General features: G+C 42.7%; 1 protein-coding gene and 1 long non-coding RNA gene across 2 annotated transcripts; both read right to left on the minus strand.

The window, feature by feature from the left end:
* Positions 1 to 1,074: 1,074 nt before the first annotated feature.
* RNF114 (ring finger protein 114) lies at positions 1,075 to 11,969 on the minus strand. The gene is made up of 6 exons (XM_048820149.2): positions 11,778 to 11,969; positions 9,790 to 9,940; positions 7,291 to 7,397; positions 6,437 to 6,551; positions 4,664 to 4,771; positions 1,075 to 4,290 (listed from the first exon to the last, which is right to left on the minus strand). The coding sequence occupies exons 1-6, from the start codon at positions 11,903 to 11,905 to the stop codon at positions 4,225 to 4,227; spliced, it is 675 nt and encodes a 224-aa protein (XP_048676106.1). The 5' UTR covers positions 11,906 to 11,969; the 3' UTR covers positions 1,075 to 4,224.
* Positions 11,970 to 15,479: 3,510 nt separating this feature from the next.
* On the minus strand, positions 15,480 to 18,759 carry LOC142068814 (uncharacterized). Its single transcript, XR_012664710.1, has 2 exons — positions 18,424 to 18,759; positions 15,480 to 15,728 (listed from the first exon to the last, which is right to left on the minus strand). It is a non-coding gene; the product is annotated as an uncharacterized LOC142068814 (long non-coding RNA).
* Between the last annotated feature and the right edge of the window lie 9 nt (positions 18,760 to 18,768).

The following is an 18,768-nucleotide window of genomic DNA, read 5'->3' on the forward strand; positions in this document are numbered from 1 at the left end:
GTAATTAAGTACTGATAAAACACAATCTGTATTTTATCTCTGTTTATCTGCTAAAGGAGCAGGCATGGGTATTTAAAAAATACTTTGCCATAGTTCTTAATACTTGTAAAGAACTGAAATTTGAGTTGTGCACACCATATTTCACATTACTGCTCAACTTGTGACATTAAGTATTGATTACAGTTTGAGTTATTATGTATTTCATATGCCTGTAAGTCCTGCTATTCTAAGGTTAACAGGTGTCCGGGCATTGTTCAATTTCCTATTTATCTGCTGAAATGCAAAACTAGAAGAGTGTTGGTCATCTATTTTTCCATGAGCACCCAAACTATTTCTTGCTCTCAGCTTTTCACCTCTCCTGAATTTGAAACCCACACCCAACCCCTCTGACAATAAACTGACAGTCTGATTTGATGTAGAATATCCTTTCAACTAAAAGAAGAGTGAGAATCTGACCAGACCATGTTGCTACACTGTTAATGTGAGCAATTAAACTGAATTAGACTTCAGAGTCCATCTCACTGAAAGAGGGAAGGGGACACGAAGCTCACACTTTAGCCTGTCTAGCTCTAGACTCAAGACAACACAAAAGCATTCACATTATTCTTTACAGCCAGAAGAACTACAAACTAGGAATGCTCAAATGCTACAGAGTAAGATAAAGATCCATGGGAAGGTCCTCCTACACCAACTTGGCCTGGTCTACCCTAGAAAACTTAGTACACACCTTTAGCATCAAGTGCAGCTGCACCAGTGTTAAGAGCTAATATACACCAAACAAAACCCAATCAGATAAGAGTTACTTCCAGCTCGGTCTACACCATGCTTACCTGAATTGGTTTTAAAAAGTTGTCCGGTCTACACTTGCATTTAAAACATTTAGAATCAGCATAGCTGCTGCCAATGTTAAAAACCTACACAAAATATCTCTGCATAGACTGAGCTGTAGTCTCGTGTTTGCATCCATGCATTTCTATTGGACGCAGTGATGTGTTATGGAGCCAGCCACAGGGAGGAGCCGAGAGAACAATATGGAACCATGGGGAAGTTACAGAAGTTTACATAAAGATAACATTTTATAAATTATATGAAATTTATTTATACCTGGTCTTCAAAAGCCAGAACAAGACAATTCCATTGCTTAGATCCTTTCTGAAACATTTTATCGGAATTACATGGAAGTGCACTTAAATACTAGCAGAAATCTGGAATCAGTCAGTGTATTACAAGACTTTGGGTTCTAGCCAGAACCTAGAAATTCTATAATTCAATATTAGGAACCTCCACCCAAAAGTGTTAAAAGATGTTAACATCTCTGCTGAGCAGAGTATCAAAAATACATAGTAGTTTATATTTTCATAGCACTGTATGAAACTCTTTTCAAAATTCAACACACAAGTCAAGCAGATTACTGGTCTGTTCCAAATTAGCAAAGTCATATTAAAACCAAGTTCAGTTTAAAATGGTTTAAACTTAGCTTGCCCAGCCTGTGTGGAGGAGGCCGAACATCAAACAAACCATTTTACCTGGAACTCTTTAAACCACTACTTAGAACAGGTCAAAAAAGGGAGTGAAAGACCCAGTAGAGATGGGAGGCTTAGCTAAGGATGGGACCCCAGTAATTTGAAGCTTCTAGGTGCTAACTTACCAATTAAAAAAAAGTTAAAACAAAACAAAAAGCATTTTCTAGTAACGTAATATCAACTGTTGGCCACTAATGGAATTAATAGTGATCCACTTGAACATAAACCACCACACTAGTAGAGGTCATTAGATGACATGTCTGAATTCTGTTGTCACCAATACATGGTCTCAAAGTTACAGCCAGCTGATGAAGACACTAAAGATGATTAAACTATATATAATTATAGAAAAATAATTCCCTGGGGTATGCATCAATAACACACACTCTGGGCCCTAGTTTTCAGAATTGCATGTTCTGAATTGCACAAGCATTTAGGTGCCTAATTTGTGCAAGTAATTATAACTGTGTGCTGAAGTTAGGTAAGCAAATCCAGTCAATTCTGAAAGCATAGACCCTGGTGCAGTTTTACTTCAGTTTCAGACAATGAAGTTGTTAGTGCAATAGTTACCATTAGACATAACAATCAGCTTTAGTCTTCTTTCATATCAGATTGAAGCTCACCCCCAACAGACATAAGTAATGAAGCTTTTGGCTCCATGGGTACGGGGAAGTGGTGGAGTGTTACACTTGACCTATCAACAGACGGGACATCATAAATCAAGTGTGTCACTGCATATGAAATACAAATTACAGAAACTATGATTTGCATGTTACAGTCACACATTTTAAATGGAATGTACCGTACCTTTGTGTACCACATATTTGAGTTGTGTGTCCTGGCTTTCCACCTGTCAGCCATAAAACTATATCTGTATACACAAATTACATGAAGACCATATTCTAAGTACAGCTTCACCTGTTTAAAAATCACATCTTTCAGAAGACACCAGAAAATCTAATTTAAATGAAGCTCAGGTGTTCAAACCATTGTTAGAATTGTAAAGCATACAGAGAGTGGGTATAAACACTACGTATTATTAATCCAATTTGTTACTCTCAGGTTGTCCTGAGGTACAGGACAACCGAAAATGTATAGGAACATTTTATAGTTTAAAAAACAAAGCAGAGATAAAAGTTAAGTGTTTTGCTTTTGAATTCCTCTGTCAGTGAAAGGCTGCATTTAATGCTTAATGGTTCAAACTGTAGAAAACCAATGCCGAAGACATAAAAAAAATAAAATGTCAAGACAGCACATAAGATTGATTAATACTAGACGTATCACAAAGAAAAATACATCATGTGGTTTTTTTTTTTTTTAAATAGTAAGAACTATCTTTTTAATACAGAGTTGTACTTTCTAGGCTAGAAATTTGTCACCAGAATACAGTTGTTTATAAATTTATGCTAGTATGTAACATGCAGCTGCTGAACTAAATAAATATGGTGAACCAGTTTCTTATGCAGGTGCACAGAATTGTTAGTGTATAATTTAATATAAAATAAGTAATATTTTATTACTTATTACAATGTATTAAGTATAGCCTTTAGGCTGACTACCAGCATTATAAAGCCTGTTAAAGAAAGTGTAATCCATAGTTGTATTAGGTAATCTTAAAATGCAAACCAAATTTCTGACAGTTGCATCCAAAACCAGAGTTTCCATTCACTAAAAATGGCTTCCAATGCTCAATCAACATTAGGAAGTATATATTTTCAAGTGGGTTTTTTTGTTTTTTTTTGATAGTCTTCAACAGTCAATTTAGGCCATTCCTTCTTGAAGCTTTAGAGTGTTTACGGGACCTGAGGAAATCAGAAAGGAACATAGAGAACAGAAGGATACAGGAACAGGGGAAGGAAAATGAAAGCAGGCAGCAATGTGGAGACAACTGGCTAAACTTAAGCTGTGTGTCTACACTACAGAGCCTTTACCGGCATAGACCGCTAGTGGAGATGCAGTGTACATCAACAAAGTTTTTCTGCCAGTTTAGGAACACCACCAGCACCTCTATGCCAAGAGAAGCACTCTTATGTCAGCATAAGAGTTTTGCTGACATAGCTGGGAGTTTTGTAGACATAGGTATGTCCATCAGGGGTGTGGGTTTCTTCGCACCTCTAACTGACACAGCCACACCAGTACAAGTTTTAAGCACAGACCAGGTGTAAGGCCTGGTCTATGCTAAAAAATTAGCTCAATCCAACTACGTCGCTCAGGAATGTGAAAAATGCACACCTCCCAGTGATTTAGTTAAGCTGACCTAACCCTCAGTATAGACAACACTAGGTTGATGGAAGAACTCTTCTGTTGATCTAGCTACGGCCTCTCGGAGAGGTGGATTACCTACATGGACCGGAGAACCCCTCCTGCTGGTGTTGGCAGCATCTTCACTGAAGCGCTACAGCAGCGCAGCTATGCCGCTGTAGTGTTTCAAGTGTAGTCAAGCCTTTAGAGTGAAGGAAGCAAGAGAACTACCCGGAAGTCGATGAGCAGCAGCAAAGAGACCACTAACATAGAGAAGATCCATAGTAATGTATGGAGAGATCAGGTACTGGAGCCAAGAAACTGCAGTTCTTCAAAAATCTTCCATATTTATTTTCAGATGTCGGAGATCATCTTGGGGTGAGAAGGGACAGGTGTCAGGGATGCTGTGCATTTTCCCCTAATGGAAGGTTGGTATCATACAGTTTATCTCCCACTTAGTTCACTGATCCCTTAAGGAACGTAGTAAAACCTGCGCCATCATGTCATCTTCATCAGCATCATAATCCTAAAGACAAAAGAGGCAGCGTGCATTAGAAAATTGACTTCTTAATAATTGAACAAGGATACTAATGAGAACAAACATTCAGAAAGTGTAGGTACTTAAAAAAAACAAATGCCCACACACAAGCTACCTAACACGATTTGTCTACCTCATAAAACAACGAGGTGAGTTGCCCCCCATCAGGATTGCATCAAGATGGAACAGATTTCACAGAAGCAGTTGAAAAAAAACTAACAGCCGCCATTTTGCTATATCCCAAGATTAAGGAATATCCTAAAACAGCTATTAGTGGCATTTCTACCTTCAAAAACCTAATCCAAGTCACAACAGATATTACAAGAGAAACAGATTTTAACAGTACGCGCTCATTACATACCACAAAAGTATCATAGGAAAACTGATGTCGCCGCTGAAGATGTTCCATGAAGTTAGCACTCCTGTAATTTGGATCTCCCCATGGCATGGAGGCACAAATTGGGCAAACCTTAGAGAAAAAGCCATGAAAACAAATTTTAACTGAATACTGAATTGCATTTATATTTGAGTTCATGGGGAATGTCCTCAGAACCAAAGACTTCTTTGGAGACCATTCTTATTACAATAGTCCCGGAATCTAGGTTTGCCTCTTGAAATCCAGTCATGTGCCCTGACCCCCAAATAGCTGATTTAAAAAACAAAGAATGGTAAAAAATGAAAGGAAAAAATGATTTGATAGGCTTGTGGCGATTATAAACATAGCCTCGTAAGACACTCATGTGTCACAGGAAACAAATTTAGAACATTTTGCCAACACTAGAATATTTGGTTCCTCATTGAACTCTTTTGATTCAGATTTTAGGTTTCTGAATTTAACTCCTAATTTTGAGCTGCCTCTGTATACTGACAGGTTTCAGAGTAACAGCCGTGTTAGTCTGTATTCGCAAAAAGAAAAGGAGTACTTGTGGCACCTTAGAGACTAACCAATTTATTTGAGCATAAGCTTTTGCTCAAATAAATTGGTTAGTCTCTAAGGTGTCACAAGTACTCCTTTTCTTTTTGTGTACTGACAGTTAGAATATTGCATAAAGTTCCTTGTTTTGTAGAAGTATTTCATCCTCCATTTTTCAAGAATAAAAAAGTATTTCCTCCCCCATTATCCCCTTACAGAAGATACATGTCTACATGGAATAAGAAATATTCCTTTCTAAATTAAGAAACTTGAGGCATTTCCTGAAGATACCAGAGCCACCCTTGGCACAAAGGAAAGCGCTATTAATTCTTAGAGCTGAATTTCTGTAAGTTTTGCAGTTTCTGCTCTACCTCCTGCCATACCTGCAGATAGAGTTTATCAATTACAAGACATTTTTAACATAACAGATTAGCGATCTACTCTTTTACTGAGGATGTAGGGAATGGTTTAGACCAGGTAGGAGCAGCAGGCCAGAGCTCTGGTGGTGTGGCGAGACTGCGGGGGGTGGGGGGGGAGACAGCAGGGGAGGGGCTGGGGACTCAGGGGCCGGGCAGGATGGTCCCATGGGCCGTAGTTTGCCCACCTCTGGTATAGAGAGGATCTAATGATAAAACTTCATTCTACATGAGCCATTTTGAATAATCTGCAGGTGCAGGCAGTTTAAGATTACTTTTCTTTTTTAAACTGAGTTTTTACAAGCTGCAGTATAGGCATGTGTTAATACTTGTTAATTCTAAGACACCTTAACGTCTTTATGACAATTTGTCTGACTCAGGCTTCCCCCCCACACCTCAAAAAAGTGTGTTTTTGACATTATCTAAATTGGTATTTTATTCCAGATGTTTGGTTTATTAAATTACTACTGCTTGGGGTTATTTTGAGGCTGTAATACTTTGAAAAAAATTAAAATATGAAAGAATGGCTCAAAGTGGGTGCACCTATGACCGTGTCACACCCAACTTCAGATTTTTAACAGCTAGGCCCCAATCCTGCAAACAAATATGCAGGTACTTAATTTTATTTGCATAAGTAGTCCCACTGGAGTCAACAGAAGTACCCAAATGCTTAAAGTCAAGTACATGCTCGTGTGTGCGTGTAAGGTCCCTGATTCTGTAGTTTCCAAGAGATTTACCATTAAGACCAAATAACCAGATTTCCTCATCAAAACGGTTGTACTGAGTTTGATACTGTAAATATTACCACTTGTTTTGCATCCATGCTGTGGTATTTTTTGCAATGTTCAACTAGTCCTTCCTGATCAAAGTTTTTCTCACTGCAGTAAGGACAAGGAAAGGTAAAACGATTTGGAACATTCCTGTAAAATAAATAATAAATAAAAATTATATAATAGAAAGGTGAATTAAAATCCAGAGTGTGTCTGGCTATTCAAGGTCACTTGACAGAGGATACTTCAAATACAGACTACTTGGAAATTAAACCCTTAGTGTACATTATGCAAGCAAACTGAATTTAAGAACCTGCTTTCTTTATTAGTTACCAGATGACATCTTAAACAAACACAATTCTTAATACAATTAGCTTTTATACAGCACTTATTCTTCAGCATCTACAAATATTAGATATATCTAAGTATACAGACACTATTCCTCAAGTTGCTTTCTTCATTATATTTTGCAACACTTTAATAAAGCACACAATTAAGTGCTAGATATGCTACACTGCAGATTAATAGAGCAGTGCAGTCATTTCCTTACTTCCCTTACCTAGGACCTGATCCTACAATAGTCTGCTTGGGCAATTTAAGTCAATGGAGCAGCATGCCTGTGCACTCAATTGCAGGATTAGGGCCTCGTTAACATCAGTATCAGAGGATTAAAGTAAATATTGTGCAAAATAATTGTATTGCTTTCAGTCTCACTTGCTGGCACACAGGTGCAATGCACTGGAACGTTTAAAACCAAACAAAGAAAAGAAAAAACTTTTCCAAGTTAATTAAAACCACTACCGTTCAAAACCTTAGTTTTGGACATCAGTTACCCAACAGCATCCCTCTAACCAATCTGAAAAAGGAATGTTTCAAGAGGCATAGTCACCTGGTGTTACGAGGTGGTTCTTTAGTTACAGCTTTAACGCCTTCCATTATATAATTCTGGTATTTTGAACAAGAAGCTGCATGACTACGCATCTTTGAGAGGTACATCTAGGTAAGTGACAGAGAGGCAGGCAGTTAACAGGCAAGGTTATTTTCAATTAAAAATTCAAAAAAGGATTGCAAACAAACAGTGGAATCTAGAAACAATCTGCTATAGGAAGAAGCTTCATGTTCAGACGAGACTGAAGTAGCGAAAGCCAAATGTTTTGGCACATGGGGCAGAATAGATTAGAGAGCTATAAATAGAAGCTATAACACTCTTCTGTTAATGACACAATGCATTTTATTGCCCAGGACAACGGACTACTTGTTTACCTGACCATTGTAATTCTTATTTTATATTTTCTTTAGATGCAGAAAACTACTATATCTGTTCTGTACTGAGTCAGTTTTCTAGATCTTCCCTTCACTATTCCCCGCAACAGCAGGATCAAGTGGAAGTAGGCTACTGATAGATGATATACTCGAATATCTACCCCACAGAGTATTATGCCAGGGATATGTTAACAGTGCCAAAGAAATGCAGAGGACAAAGGTTCTTTCCTAAACAGAACTTTAGTAATCGAAGTCAAGCTAGCTATGTTGTTCTGGTTAACATATTTACCCAGGTTAAACCACTAGCGTTTCTATTCATTCTAATAAGAAAATGGTTTTAAGTGTGGTCTTGACGCCAGTGAGACATACCAATAGCTGCATCATCAAGTGAAGAGCAAAGATATTTAAACATTAGTTATGAAGGGTGGGATCCACAAAGGTGTTTAGGCACCTAAGTCCCAGTTTTGGCTCTACTGCAATACATAAAACTACAAATCTCTGTAAGCACCTAAATTTTTCAGAAGGAAAGTTCCCTCAGCACCTATGTTTTGCTTGAGGACATGTACACTGCTGCCTCCCTCTGGGTGTCCGGACACCCATCTCCCACCAAAGCCCAGCAGGGGCCCATAAATGAGGGGAAGACAGGCATTCGGCAGTAGTAGCACTGCTGCTGCCCACCTGCCTGACAGCTTTTAGCCCAGTGGCTAAATCACTTGCCTGGCATGTGGGAAACCCAGGTTTAATTCCCCCTCTCTGCCAGAGAAGAAGAAAGGATTGAACAGCAGTCCCCCCACCTCTTAGGAGGACACTCTAACCACTGAGCTATGGGGTATTCTGAGGTAGGGCTCCCTCAGTCTCTCCTGTCAAAGTTGCTCCGCTATTGATAAATAATGAGTGATTGGAGCAGCGGGACTGTACCTGGGATCTCCCAACTCACAGGTGGATGCCTGCACCACCAGACTACAGAGCAGTTCCCATTCTCTCTCTGTGTCCAACAACTGTTTAAATATTTATAGACAGTAGAACAGTCACTGGGCCAAGAGAGAGAGATTGGGAATTACTTTAGTTCAGTAGGACGCTAATCTAACATCAGGGCACAAAAACGAAACCAACCAGAAACAGAAGTGAAAGTCATTGGGCTGTTACACATTCTTAAGCTAAATTAAATACAAAAAGCAAACAGCATAAAAATGAGAAACTAAAAATAAATAATCAAATTGTATTTAATAGGGAGGGAACTTTTAGTAACCATAGATAGAAAAAGTATATTTAACATGACAATGTCCCTTAAATAGTTTTAAATGCTTAATCTTTGATTCACCTTGAGGAAATTAACTTAGTATTTAGATGTAGGACTATATTAACTGTAGAAGTTTCACTCTTTGTGTCACATAAAGTAACAAAAGTTCATTAGTGTTTATTATTATTTACAGGACCCATCACCCAGTGTTAGGGTTGCCAATCCTCCAGGATTGTCCTGGAATCTCCAGGAATTAAAGATTAATCTTTAAGACTATATCATGTGAGGAAACTTCCAGGCATATGTCCAAACAAAACTGGCAACCCTACCTGGTGTCCAATAATTCCTAAATTGCATTGTTCACATGAAGTACTAGTTACTTCCCTATCATTAGAAATAAAATGTATTAAAGTATTTTTCATACACAGAATTTCACATCTATAGAAAATACTAACCGTAGACAGTTTTGTCTTAAGTGACTACCCCAAACACAGTAAATAAAATTCTGTTACACCTTTCTTTATTAGAAAATTTTCATTAAGAACCCAATCTGTCTGCTCCAAAAAACACCGTTTTCACTTTGTACTGTATTTAGAGAACAGAATTTACCCCTGCAGAAGTGCATGTAGTTCAGTAGCCTGTTGCATCTTCAGCTTCATGTTAACTGTATATTTCTACTTGAAACCCACCTCCTCATGAAGAAACAGCAGGCAGGGGCAGGGGAAAAGGAAATCTTTTAATGTTACCCTACATGCAGTCCACGTGGATTATTTATCACAATTAAAGTTTATTCCCTAGAAAGCTGATGTGCAACTATGGTATTTCCATGTTTGCTGTTTGCCTATTTCAGCCACATATGTACTTTCTTTTTTCATGCTTTCATACTTTTTTATTGCAGCCATCACAAGTGGTTTCTGTCATTTCAATTTGCTTTTCCAAGTCCAGAGCTCTACTGCCAGGAGACAGGGTACTGCGGCAGACTCCACAAACTGGTTGAATAGGCTTCAGACATTCCTGCAGGCATGGAGTGCAAAAGCTAATATGGGAGAAATATGATTTGTAAAAATGCATGTTCCACAACATGTTTGCACTGTTCTAATTAAAAATACTCACAGACCTACCCTACAGGAAAGACAAATCACAAGTGACAACATCCACTGACAAACAGCAACCTGTTGATATGCTAAGGGACAGTCAAATCACTGTAAATCTAGTCAATTTAAAAGCAATTTCAAGTCATGTCCCTGAATGCTCTTGCCAATTTGTGGTTTATGCCACATTTTCCTCTTTTCAGCATTTCTCTTCACTGTTTCCAACACAAAACCCCACGCAAACCAATGATTATAGAGTGAAGCTGACTAAACAAAGTGCTGTCAAACACAAAGTAAACAAACTGAAAAAATTATTCTTTTGATCTTTCAGTGATAGTAATCTGAAATGTAACTTGTAAAAAATGGCCCAACTACTCCCCTTAGTTGCATGCAGAGAAAGAAGGGGGTTCAGCTACCTCTGCAAAGCCCTTTTCTTCAGACCCCAGAACTCCAAGGGGATGTACATTGTTCCTTCCCCTCTTTGACCCCATAAAGCAGTCGTTCTCAGACTTCTGTACTTGTGCCCCCTTTCACATAGCAAGCCTCTGAGCGTGACCCCCCTTATAAATTAAAAACACTTTTTAATGTACTTAACACCATTATAAATGCAGGAGGCAAAGCGGGGTTTGGGGTGGAGGCTGACAGCTTGCACCCCTCCCCCATGTAATAACCTCATGACCCCATGAGGGGTCCTGACCCCCAGTTTGAGAACCCCTGCCATAAAGCTTACAGTACATTTCAGCTAAGAAAATCTCATGTTAGAAAACATTAACTAGAATATTTTAACTGACAGTTCTGACCACAACTTCTCCCTTAGTGTAGAAAAGGAAAACCGTGTTTAAAGGTATGTAAACAGATTGTGGTTAACCTTAGGCAGGTCTAACCTGAGGGCATATTTCCTCTTAGGGGCCGTCTCCTGTGAATTTTACTGAAAGGGAGGGCATTTTGTCCCAGCACAGACAGAACTGTAATTAAGTTTCACTTCAGTCACAGCCAGAGATCTTATTTCTGCGTACCCCACCCATCCTGTCAGTAACCCACTCATAGTCCTTCTATCCTTCGCTCATATCACCCACATTTTATTTAGTGTTTCCATACAAGACTCACACCACTTCACAGCAGATTAGTTCATATACCCGAAAAGAAAAAGGCCGAACCTCTTCCTTAATCAATTCAACACTTCCCCTTCGCCAGCGCACACTACCTACAACCAAACTGCTTCGGTTTCCATTCCCTCCCAGGTATCGTTTCCAGGAATCTGCCCACTGGTTCTCCAGCCTTTTCTAGCCTTCGGAACTCCCCGCACTCACGGCTGTCCATTTGGGCCGCCGGATTTTCTGTCAGCTGCTCGAAAGCGATCCCACTAAGGGCCCAATCTCTCAATCCTTACTCAGGCAAAGCTCCCCCTCAACTAAATGACCGGTGGCTTTGGGCCCCGCTGCCGCGTACGGGTTAAGAGGCTCCAGGGGGAGGGTTAAAGCCCAAGGAAAGCTTTTCATGGGGATCTTACACCGTTAACAGGCCCTTTTCCCCGGCAGGGCTCAGACCCTCTCCCCAGGGCGGGGGCGATTAGGGGGCACGGGCGGCCCTGCACTGAAGCCAGTTCCCTCCTAACCCCCTCCAGAAGCCTCCAAGTGCCCGCGCCTAGGCCCCCCTTACTCTGGGCCCCCGGTTCCCCATGGATCCCCGCCACTGCCCCAACCCCTGCCACCACGGAGCCCCCCGCTGGGTGCCAGACCCTCCCCCCGTCCCGCGCCAGGCCATCCCCGGGGGTCCGCTCACACGTGGCCGCAGGGGGCCCGCACCGGGCTCTCAAACACCTCCAAGCAAACGGGGCAGGTGAAGCGGGACAGCGGGTCCTGAAGCGCCGATCCCTCCGGGTACCGGGAGCTGCTCTCCACCCCCGCCATCTTCCACCGGCCGCCCGCCAGTGCACTTCCGCAAAGCAGCCCCAGCGCCGCGACGGCGGCCCAAAGGGGCTGGCCCTCCGCCACGCCCACCCGAGTAGGCAACGGGCGGCGGCCTAACGCGCACGCGCGACACAGCGGCCTTTTCGAGCCTCGCCCCCTCGCCACCAAGCCACGCCCCAGAGCGGGCCCAGTTTCTTCAGCTCCACCCACACCCAGTCACGTGCTTTTCTGCCCAGGGCTGAGCTGGGGGAGGCGAGACCTGGGCAGGGAAGGGTGTGGGTAGTCTGGTGAAGGACTAGCAGGGCAGGGGGTAGCCCGTCGGGATGCAGCTGGCAAGGGGCATGCCCAGGGGTCAGAGCTGGGCAGGAGGTGACCCCAGAAAAGGAACCTGCGGTTGTGGGCAGTGGGCAGGGAAGTACCCAGACATGGGGCACAGGCACACAAGGGCGTGACCGGGGCAGCAGAGCACAGTCAGGGAATGGAGAAAAGGGATGCAACATGGCATAGGTGCAACCGGCCACCGGTAGATTAGCTAAAATTTCCTGTCTCCTTCCCTCCATGGGTGTGCGGTGTGACACGGGCCTTTGGCTGCCACCTTCCACCGCAGATGTGGCAGCATTTCAGTGATTCTATGTGTGTACAGCTCATGCAGCACTTACTATGGAGGTACTAGAACCCAAGTGGTGCTTTTTCTCTCACACCTCCTCCCATGTGGCCTTCGGGGGAAAGGTAACTGCAGAAGGATGGAGCCATAGACTCCAGCTGGCAGCCATATCAGAGACCTCTAGACATTCAGAGAACTTCCTCGTTTTGAGTGGCCATTCTCTGCCCTGTGCAGATTGGCTCTTTGCTGTAACCCTCCCCCCTCACAGTCCTTTCATCTCTGCTTTACTCCACACTTGCCTCTTGTACGTCTTCTCCCCTGCCCGTTCCCTCTGCTCTTCCCTTTCCACATTTAGCTTAGCCTTTCCTAAGTAGCTCCACTCCCCCCAAAAAGTGGCAGTAACATGTTTGTTGCCGTCACATTGTTCACTCAGCTTGTGTGGCGTACCCCTTCACCCGCCCTGTGTCTGTCTGGTCTATTTCAATTTTAAACTCCTCAGGGCAGGGACCATCCATTACTCTGTTTGTACAGTGCCTTGCACAATGGGGTCCCCATTCTTGGTTGACCTTTAAATACTCTTGTAATAAACATGATTAATAATTAATTAGGATTCAGGTACTATATAAATGTAAGATTATTATAATTAACATGAGAACACATCTTTCACCTCTACTGAAACAGCCTGGACTAGAAATGTGTAAGTGTATATGGCATGACACTGATAGGAGATGGACCCTGAAGATGATTAGAGACTGGGGCTGCACATATCTGAGAGAGTGGGGGGAAATGGTGCAGAAGAATAAGGGGCTTTGGTTGAGATACTTCAGATTATGACTAGTTTAGTGAAAGGAGCTCAGCACCATCTCTTCATGCCATCCCATATTATGGGGAGGTCAACAGGTGACAATGCACTGGGGAGGTAAATTTAAAACATTACTTTCTCCCCCATATTGACTAGTTAGCCTGGAGAGTCCACTGCATCAGGAGATCAAAGACTGAAACCGAATCTTGACTTTAAAACAGGCTAGAAAATATGGCCAGAAATATTTGTAGTAATGCTAAAACAGGAATGCCAAATCTCATGCCTCATGGCTTAAATTCTTTAAACTCTGTCATGCCATATACAATATTGAACAACTGACTAAGTGTGTTATTGGCATGTTTCATATTCCCCTGAAATGGCAGGTATTAGCCACTATTTGGTGGCAGGTCACCTTATGATTTACGATTTGATCTTGTAAATCCTTGTTCACTGTGCAACAGGGAGCATAAGGCTGCAGCACTGCCGTTAAGTGTGAGCAGAAGCTATGTGTGGGTGCAAGTACTAAGCACAGGGGGCCATTGAAAGCCCAGTGAAGTCAATGAAAGGGTTCCCATTGACTTGAATGGGCTTTGGATCAGGCTCAAAGTGGAATGAGCAAATAAGTGTCAAGCCCCTTGCATGTCTACTCCACTGCAACAGCGCGGGGTAAAAAAGAAGCTAATGCCAGGAGAAGAATGGCCATGTCTGAAGAGAGGTGGCCTTAAATAGCATCTTTATCACTCCAGTGAAATATTTAGTTATATGATTGCTGAGCCTTAATTTTGCTTTTAGTCAGGAGTTACTTGTCAGTCATGCAGAAGCACGGCCATTCTAATGCTGACAGACCCCGGTGGGCAGGATCAACCTGGGGACTCTAGAGCTTAGTGCATGAGCTGAAAGCCAACTGGCTGTCAGCTAAGGCTGTAGAGCAAACACATGAAGTGAGCTACAGCCCACGAAAGCTTATGCTCTAATACATTTGTTAGTCTCTAAGGTGCCACAAGTACTCCTTTTCTTTTTTCATTAATCTCTCTCTCTCTAAGTGGTCTCGGTGCCACTAGATGGGAAAGAACACCATACCCAGGAGGTGAGTGGGTTACACCATTAATGCAGAACTGGGTTCCCCTATGCTCCTGCTCATCAGACTTACAAATGCAACACTTCAGCTGTGAGATATAGGATCAAGACTTTAACAGACCGATGGTCTGATACAGTACAGTGAATCTTTTGTGCTTAAGGGGAGCAGTGGGGGCAAACAACCTAACCAGCTTCAAGGCTGAGTTTGATAAATTTATGTAGAGGATGGTATGATGAGACTGCCTACGACAGCATGTAGCTGATCTGTGACTGCAGCAAATATCTCCAACGGCCAGTGATGGGACACTAGATGGGGAGGATTTGGAGTTACTACAGATAATTCTTTCCCAGGTTTCTGGCTGATGGATCTTGCCCACATGTGAAGGGTCTAACTGATCGCCATATTTGGGGTCAGAAAGGAATTTCCCCCACATCAGATTGGCAAACGCCCTGGGGTATTTTTGTCTTCCTCTGTAGCATGGGGCACAGGTCACTTGCAGATTTAAACTAATGTAAATGGTGGATTCTCTGTAATGTGAAGTCTTTAAATCAGTGGTCACCAACCCATCGATTGCGATTGACTGGTCGATCCTGGAGCCTCTGCCAGTCGATCGTGATCTCCGGGCCACTAAAAGTCACCTCCAATCCTGAACGAATGGTCCCGAGTCCCTCTGAGCTTGCCTGAGTGCCGCTCCAGGCGAAACAGTCAAGGAGCTGAGCTTGATCTGGCGCAGCGGGGCTCAGGCTGGCTGCCTGCCTGACCTGGCCCCACACCACTCCTGGAAGCGGCAGGCTGCTAGCATGTCTCTGCAACCCCTGCGGGGAAGGGGAGCAGCGGGTCTCCATGAACTGCCTGCACCCACAAGCACCACCTCCATAGCTCTAATTAGCTGGGAGCTGCATGGATGGTGCTAAGGGCAGGGGCAGCGCAATTTATTCATGGGGCATTTTGCAGATATTGTTCCAACACACTGTCCCACTATGCAAGATTTAAGTAAAACTTTGAATGTTTCAGAATTAACATTAGGTTAGGAGGAAGTTATAGAGAGAGGAGTGGTGTGAAATGCAAATCAGGACGACAGAGGGAAAAATACGGGAGGAAAACATACTGTATATGTGAAGCCAAATGTTTCCATTCATGTGCCAAGTGACACTTGTCACTTAACTAGCAGAATTAGAAAATCAAAGCCAGGGATACATTGCCAATAACAGAAGGTCTCTCTTCTCTTCTCTTCTCTTCTCTTCTCTTCTCTTCTCAGAACTGTGCTCACAACACCCATACTAACAGCACATGCATATCCACGGGTAGATTTCATCCTGAGTTTCAATTTCTGAATCAGCTGAAAAATAAGGATTCACTTGTAAAAGTTTTACTGTGTCAGATTCAAGCCCTTATCTTATGGTGCCTGACTCTCTGTCTTATAGTTTAGACTTTGCTAACACTTTGCTGCTGCTGTTGAAAGTGATATAGTCCTCCTGAAAACTGAATTCACTGAGTGCTCTATCAGATGGAGTCTCCTGCCATATGTGGAACACAAGGCACTGAAGATGCAGAGAAAGAACAACTATAGTGTAGCCATACCTTGAGAAACATTCTGAGTTGGTCTTGCAAAACACTCAGCTTCTATTCAGCTGTAAAACACACATATTAGCACTCACCAGCAGCAGCCTTAGAATCTAAACATTGTTAGTAGAACAACAAGCCTATTATGGTTCACATAGCGGAAAAAGTGAACAGGCTTGGACTTTAAAAATCAGCTCCCTTCAAGCAGAATGTAAAGGAAATGGAGTTTGTTAGTTTCAGACTGATCTTAAGTGAAACAAGAGGTAAATGTTCCTGTTACCACTGTTCTCTCTAAGCTGTGTGCGTGCACACAGATCCTAAACCCCGCACACACGGTGAAACACCACACGCACAAAAATTTGCACAGAAGCACAACAATTTGCACAGAAGGAATTTTTTGTGCACACTGCTGTCAAAAAATTAGAGGGAACATTGCCTGTTACTAAAAACAAACAAATACTTTTAAAAATAGCTAAAGCAACAGAGGGTAAGTAATTGTAGTTGGCAGGCAGAATCTGCCTGGCTTTTGACATTAGCCTAAAGGCTGTAGGTTGTCCACATTTTATTCATTATGTTATTACTTGCGTATGGTTTTGAGTGTCTTGTAGTAACAAAATGTAATACTATTTTCCCCTTCATTTACCTTCAAGGCTGCTCTGGCTATGGAAGAAATATTGACCTTTTTAGAAAAGGATAATGCTGCTTTTATTTTATGGCTTTCAAACCAAGCAGATATTAGAGCAATTTATAAAATAATTATATCATGATTTATCAATTGATTTCATTGTTTTGACTTAGTAGCCACATCCTGCATTATTTAAAAGGACAATTAATTTTTTGCTATGATTATGATGGAACAAATTTCTCCTTCCTTAGAAATGGAGAAAATTGTGCTGCTGGAAGTGGCCTTAATATCTTTCAGATGAGATGTAAGATCAAGGTTCTGATTCTTTGGGGTCATTCAAAATCCCCTCCCATCCCGATTATAAGCAGGACTAGTAACGCAGTGACCCTGTCTAAGCTTCCCTTCCTTCTACTGTAGTGCAGCTTGCTGTTGCCACCCCACAAGTGGTTGTTTTTTAGTAGTTCTGCTGGAGTGCTATGGGTGGCCCAAGAAATATATCATGCTATGTTGCCAATTCTTGCAGCTTGATCACAAGTCTTACAATATTTAATGTTTTTTTCCTAAAACCTCAGCTGCTGGATTCTTGTAATTACATGAAAATCTCAATTTTCATTTAAAAGTATGTTTCTAGCTCATGGTTTTAGAAAAAGGTAGAAAATGTGAAACTTAAAAGCTCAAAAACCAAAAGCAAACTAACCCCCCCATACTTATTTTCAAGTCTCATGGTTTGGGGTGCTGAACCATGTTCTTTGAATACACAGCATTGGTAATGTATTGGCAATTTTGGAACCTATAGCTGTAGACTGACTAAAGCTCATCCTCCTCTCTGGATTTCTGTGCAGCATAGGTCATGAAACAACCACTAAACCAGCTCAAAACTTTAAAAGTATTCAGAATATTTTTTCCACCCCAGACCATTTTCTGACAGTTAAATCATCCACAGGTAGCCAGGCCCAGGCTCAGAGACAGCATTTACTTTTCAAGGTGGATTCTGTGGGGTGGCAGCTTTATCCTATTGTGAGGCATTGGTTGCAAAGCCTCTGAGGAGCTTATCAGTCACTGGGGCCTGGTCTACACTACAGAGTTAGTGTACATCAGCTTACATCGACCTAACTCTGTAAGTTTCTATACTACAATGTTGCTCTCACTCATGTAAATTGCCACTACACCGATTTAATAACTCCACCTTTGTGAGAGGCTCTGGTTAGGTCAATGTAGTTAGGGCAATACAATGTCCTTGTAGACACTGTGTTGTTTACATTGCCTGTTGGCTGTCAGTCCCATACAGGGCTGACAGCTGGAGCCCCTGGGAGCAGGAGCCAAAATATGAAATAAGAGCCTCCATGAAACTGACAAGAATGTCAATTTCAAAGCTGGTAGGCTCCTTGCTCTGCAGCTGGGAGCCTAGCAGCACCAAGAATCCTGCCTGCAGATGAGGCTCCCAGGGCTGCTGCTGTGGTGTGGTGTCAGTTCCCAGAATCCTGGCTCCAGTTGGGCACTCACAGGCTGGCTGCTGTGTTGCAGGGAACCTGCCAACCCCATACTCCAGCTGTGAGCCCGCACCAGGCCAGCAGCTCGGTCTGTTAGACCTGGGGCAGAGTGGGGGGAGGGTTCAAGCAGTCAGTGCGCCACAATGCCCCACTTCAGTCAGTGGAAGCACTGCTGGTGAGAATGCGCACTATCGACAGAAGGAGCATAGTGTGGACGTGAAACACCACTTTAATTACTGCCGTGGCTGTACGTCAACTCACATTAACTAAATTTTATAGTGTAGCCAAACCCTTAGGCAGTGCCTCAAAGGCTGATGCTGTGGCACCCTCACCAAACACGGCTCCAGCGGAAGTACCTGGGACTCTAGTTCCGGCTGGGCTGGCAGTGGCCAGGCACATCCCAGGACAATCAGCACCCTGCCCTCAGACTCGCCCTGTCGTGAAAAGCCCAGTTTTGTTTAGCAGGCCACTTCCAGCCTAGGCCCTGCTGCAAAGGGGTAGCCAGGCCCCAGGCACCCTGCAGGCCTATAGGAAGAGCCCTCAGGGCAGGAGACCATGACAGGAAAAGACCTGCCCGAGGCTACTCTAGCCCTTTAAATCCCCCTCTATGACATCACAAGGCCCACGAGTGGCGCATGCGCAAGGAGAACCTGCACCCGTATTACGTCACTTCTTGTCCCTAAACTGATTTGCTGCCGGGT

Source organism: Caretta caretta, chromosome 13 (assembly GCF_965140235.1).
Source record: "Caretta caretta isolate rCarCar2 chromosome 13, rCarCar1.hap1, whole genome shotgun sequence".
Lineage (NCBI taxonomy): Eukaryota > Metazoa > Chordata > Testudines > Cheloniidae > Caretta > Caretta caretta.

Coding starts and splice junctions, on each gene's coding strand:
- RNF114 (XM_048820149.2), bottom strand. CDS start 11,905: ATGGCGGGGGTGGAGAGCAGCTCCCGGTACCCGGAGGGATCGGCGCTT. Junction 9,941..11,777: donor CGGGCCCCCTGCGGCCACGT/GTGAGCGGACCC, acceptor CTCCCATATTAG/CTTTTGCACTCCATGCCTGC. Junction 4,772..6,436: donor GCATGGATGCAAAACAAGTG/GTAATATTTACA, acceptor TTTTTCTCTAAG/GTTTGCCCAATTTGTGCCTC.